At 42.5% G+C, this 5,365-nt stretch overlaps 1 protein-coding gene across 1 annotated transcript; it reads right to left on the bottom strand.

The window, feature by feature from the left end:
• Positions 1-2,739: 2,739 nt before the first annotated feature.
• Positions 2,740-5,145, bottom strand: LOC147617702 (3,9-dihydroxypterocarpan 6A-monooxygenase-like). The gene is made up of 2 exons (XM_086775946.1): positions 3,877-5,145; positions 2,740-3,525 (listed from the first exon to the last, which is right to left on the bottom strand). The coding sequence occupies exons 1-2, from the start codon at positions 4,765-4,767 to the stop codon at positions 2,887-2,889; spliced, it is 1,530 nt and encodes a 509-aa protein (XP_086632072.1). The 5' UTR covers positions 4,768-5,145; the 3' UTR covers positions 2,740-2,886.
• Between the last annotated feature and the right edge of the window lie 220 nt (positions 5,146-5,365).

Below are 5,365 nucleotides of genomic sequence, written 5' to 3'. Positions count from 1 at the left end.
GATGGATTCTCCGGTACATAAAGTCCAAGTTGATTATGGACTTTTCTATGAGGTTGATATACAAAGATACAGCTACATGGGTACACAAATACTAATTGGGTTGGTAATCTTGCAGACGAGCTCTACTAGTGGGTTTATGTTCCCATTTGGGAGTAGTAAAAAGCAGCCACAATTGCCTTGTCGAGTAGAAAGGTAGAGTACAGGGGTGATGCTATGGTAGCTTGTGAGATAGCTTGGTTTCAGAAGCTGCTTGGATAGGGCAGTTGTCATTTATGGTAGAGTAGAAAGGTAGATTACAAGGGTGATGCTATGGTAGCTTGGTTTCAGAAGCTGCTTGGTGATATGGATGAGCTCCTTGGATAGGGCAGTTGTCATTTATTGTAACAAAATGATTAGCATATAGTTGGCTAGGAACCCAGTATACCATGCTAGAACAAAGCACATTGAGGTGCACTATCACTTTGTGAGAGAGAAGGTTCTAACAGGTGATGTAGATCTGCTGGTATATGTTAGCATAGAGGATCAAGTGGCTGACATCTTTACTACGAAGGCATTGGGCAGCAGAGAAGATCAACAGGTTTAGGAGCTTACTTGGAGTGCAATGTGCCAAGTTGAGCTTGAAGGGGATCATTGAGATATCGAGCTCAACTAGTACTACAGAAAACATTGATGACCCTCTTGGGTGACAGCTTCCACACTTATGCCATTGGCATGGTTGGTGAGATTATGGTTGATATGCCGCTAGAGTTGATGACATGTTGTGTGACAACCACTTTGGAGTACAAGAGTTATGGCATAGTTACAGCACACCAGCTCATATAGTTGGGTTCACACTATAGACCGAACACTTTGTATGTTGTTGTAGAGGAGATTACTTTCCTTTTATGTATGTACTCTTATCTTTTAGTTATATGGTTGTAGAAAAGAGAAGAAGATAGAAGAAAATTCAGCCATCCATCCCTATCTTGTGTCTTTCACTCTCTTGTGTTGTGTGTGTGTGTTTTGCTTATAAGGAACTCAAGCTCTCTCTCTCTCTCTCTCTCTCTCTCTCTCTCTCTCTCTCTCTCTCTCCCACATTCTTTTTATATAAGAAATTATATATGTTTTATGTGAGCACAAAGAGGTCGTGTCGTACAACTGGAATGAATTATGTGGTGAATGTTTCTGAGTACCTAAGTTTCTCTTGTCTGGATTTCCAAAAGAGAGAAGCAAAGCATGAGACGTACCTCCCTTGCAAACATATGTATTATGCTTTTTGCAAGTGTTGAATCTTGATGTGGTTGTGCATGAGTTTATGCACCAATAGGCTTTGACAAAAGTGGAGTTGTTTCAATCATTGTCTCATTACCATGCAAATGTAGCAATGCCATGAGGCATTATGGGATGTCCGAATATGCATTCATGGATTTTGGGTTGCTATGTACAAATGCATGGAAAATGTTTTTGGTCGCCTGTATTTTGGTCTTGAGAGGAGAATATGTGTAGCATTAAGTGTTGAAGTTTAGTTTTTGGGTTTTTGATCGAGGTCGCAATTTTTGTATCTGCATAAAACACCCTTATATTTGATCCTATGTTGCTCAATACTGTTTTTTGGAGGCCATTATGTTAAAAATTCATTGTTGGGTGTATCCTAGTTTAAGGTTTCTTGTTGTCATCTGGCTTTTGTCTTCAATAGAAGTTAAGATTCACTGTTTGAGGTTTCTTGTTACGGTCGAGCGTTTTTTTCCTATAAAAATTATAGTTGTGGTTAGACGATCCAATGATGATATAATCAGAAAAAAGTTACTACAGGTGTCTTCATGTTCATTACAAAACAATGCCCCTCCGCTTAAAACACACTCTCGCTCATTCTCTCTCTCTCTCTCTCTCTCTCGTGAAATGGCCATCCTCATCATTTCCCAACCACCCTCATCATTTCCCAACCACCCCCCACATCTCCCATCACCACATATTCATGCAAGTCCTGCTACCACCACCCATATCTCCCATCATAACCTTAGAAATTTAGGCCCTCCACCTACTAGTAGTTTTATTTGAGATAATCTTTGATACTATAGGCAAGCACTGCCATGCAAGGTGGATATCACGGCCCTATACACCGTTGAGGATAGTATGAGATATTTACATCTACTTACTACACTTTATAACATTGTGCAAAACAAAGGGTACCCAAATCTAGGCCCTCCTTAACATCATTTGAAAAAAAAAAGACAACCATGGGTGTTCATAGAAAGATGGCCACTTAGTGTCACTCCTTTTTTTCCTTTCATTTTTAAGTAAACACAACGTCATCACAAGCTATGCTTAGATGTTAAGGAATGAAAATAACTTGAAATATTACTATCCGAATTTGAGACTAATTTAAAATACTATCCTCTTCCTAAAGGGTGTTGAGAGAAGAAGGTTTTGATTTAAAGAAATAGACTATGAGCCTTTAACTAGTTATACATGCACTCTTAGAGTGAATGAGGGTGGAAGGCTAGTTATTTTGCAATCATGATATCGCAAGAAAGCAGTAGTAACAACCATCACATGGACCCTATTCTTTAGTAAATATGACCTAAATGCTATGAAGGATTTGTATATGAGCCATACATGGTGAGAGAATACATAATTAATCTTGAACTATGAATTCAAACTAGCTATATAATAACATAGAGGAAAAATAACCTACAACAAAGTGTCCAAAAGTTAGACATGCTATGTAATAACATAGTGGAAAATAACCTACAACAAAGTGTCCAAAAGTTAGACATGCTTGTGATATTATGGTAGAAATCTAGAGCATAATCTCCTTGATTGTTCATCATTCAAGAACACTAATTAAGCATGTTTACAATGGCCGTTTATCATCATACACATAGTCAACATCATACATTTCATCGCTTATGAAGATGGATTAGGAAAAGTTGAATTATAGAGAAAGGTAGGTAGCCTTGGTCTAACCATTAGAGTTAGGGGCATTTTCAACATCATTGCCAAGCCAAATTTCTCTGACATATCTAGTGTTGAATCTAGAAGCATCCAATCAAAGCCATGTAGTAAGGTAGCCAACATGAGCTGCATGTGGAGCAACCCAAGGGATTGCCCAGGGCACCCTCTTCTACCTGATCCAAAGGGTAATAGTTCAAAGTGGTGGCCATGCACATCAAGGGTGTTGTTTAAGAACCGTTCTGGTAAGAACTCTAGAGGTCTCTCCCATGAGTCCTCATCTCGGCCTATCGCCCATACATTGACGAATGCACGAGTTCTCGCAGGGATTGTGTAACCACCTATGCTACATGGTTGTGTTGACTCATGTGGAATTAGCAATGGTCCAACTGGGTGTAATCTCATGGTCTCCTTCAGTACCGCTTGGAAGTAATGTAGGTGAGGTAAGTCTGACTCGTCAATTAGCCGTGCGACTCCTACCACATTTTCCAATTCATCTTGCACCTTCTTCATAATTGTTCGGTTTTTTACAAGCTCTGCCAAAGCCCACTCTATCGCAATTGAAGACGTGTCTATACCAGCCAGAAACATATCCTGAGACTCATAAAATCATCGATTAGAGAAGCATGTAACCTTATTGGGTAGATAAGCATGTAATGTTATGTATAGGTTATTAAAGATGTAAAAGTGTGCCCGGGATTCAAAACTGAAGTGAAAATCCATGTGAACATACCATCAAATGCTACTTGTGTTTACTGTAAAGATATATCTACGTTTGTTACTTGTGACATTTTGAAAGTGGATGTTTTCACATTCTATTAAAAAGCCGACTAAAAAAGACTCATGGTCTAAAAATGATATGTGAACCCATAATAAAGTGTAATAGATACATGAGAAACAAATAAAACTCTCTACGTTATCACCCATGTTAAAAGCGGCTATTACCAGCACTGCGGCCTTGATCTTATCGTCAGCGAGTGGTCTGCTGCCATCCAGGCGCACGGACAACAGCGTGTCCAGGAGGTCGCTAGGGTTGGCTGCTCTTCTCTCCTCACGCCTGTCGTCGATCACATGTTGAAGGACGGAATTTGTTCTTTTCTGAACGACCTTCATACGCGGCAGGTAGCCTTGGGGATCCAACCATCTCAAGAATGGGATGTAGTCTCCCACATAGAACACGCCCAAAAGGTACAAAGTCTCATTGATGAGGCCTTCAACGTCATCTGCACAAGTCACAGAGAGCTGGGAGAGTCTCTTGCCCACGGCCATCCTGGAGATAATATTGTTGGTTGCCCTAACAAGCTTGGGCCGTATCTCCACGGGCTTTCCCACCTGGCTGTCGTGCAGGACAGATCTGAGAAGGGCGCCCACCTCTTCAATGCGGACGGGCATGAAGCTCTTGAGGCGCTTGCTGCTCAAGAGATCGGTCGTGCAGAGCTGCCGCATGAGCTTCCAGGAGGGGCCAAGCGGAGCAAATGCGATGTCGCTGCAGTCGAAGGTAGTGTGGACGGCGGCGGCTGTTCGTGGGCGCCCGGCCCAGGTCTCGTCATGCGTTTGCAGGATCTGTCTGGCCATTGCCGGTGTGGAAGCCACTATAGCTTGGACAGAGCCTAGCCGCAGCTCTATCAAGGGACCATGGACTTTGGCAAGCTTGTAGAAGGAGCGGTGCGGCAATTCTCCTAGCAAGTGCAGGTGGCCTATTATTGGCAATGCTGGAGGCCCGGGAGGCAGCGCACTAGGTCTTCTCCTCAACCACATGATCGAAACAAGTATACAAAGCAGCAGCAGAGTGGGGGCGATCGCAGGTAACAGCAAGAGAAATTGTTCGCCCCCCATGGTTCTGCTGCACCAAGAGTGGTCTGATCATGAAGGTGTGATTAGTTTGAGCTTTGAAGGAAAAGAATGCACACGTTTTGCGCTCCCTCTCACTCTCAGGAACAGTGAACCTTTCACCTGTACACGATGATATAGTGACCTTTCACCTGCACTCGAGGTGGGTGTCATAGAGGATCTCCCTCTCACTCTCTGAACCGATGACATAGTGACCTTTCACCTGCACTCGAGCTGGGTGTCATAGAGGATGAGGTTGCCCTGCTTGTCGAGGCAGTGGACCTTGCCCACGAAGAGAAGCGCCCGTCCAAGACGCCCACCTTCATCCTTCGGGTCAGCAGCTGCTGGCAGCGCTTCACACTGGGCTTGAGAGCAGGAGAAGCAGGATCTAAAGGAATGCACAATATAATACCCGCAAAGAGCTATTTTTGAAAAGCACTTGTGCTTTATTTTTGAAAATCACTTTTACCTACAAAGAACTATTTCTGAAAAGCACTTGTGCTTGACAAAGAGCTATTTTTTAACAGCACTTGTGCTTTGTCAATAAAGGTTTGTAGAAAAGCAAGCTTTTTAATACATATAAATATGGATGAATGGTACAAGG

This window comes from Cibotium barometz, chromosome 36 (genome assembly GCF_041138505.1).
Source record: "Cibotium barometz isolate CiBa-2024 chromosome 36, ASM4113850v1, whole genome shotgun sequence".
Lineage (NCBI taxonomy): Eukaryota > Viridiplantae > Streptophyta > Polypodiopsida > Cyatheales > Cibotiaceae > Cibotium > Cibotium barometz.
Note: the sequence above shows the minus strand (reverse complement) of the source record. Positions and strands in the feature narration are given on the sequence as shown.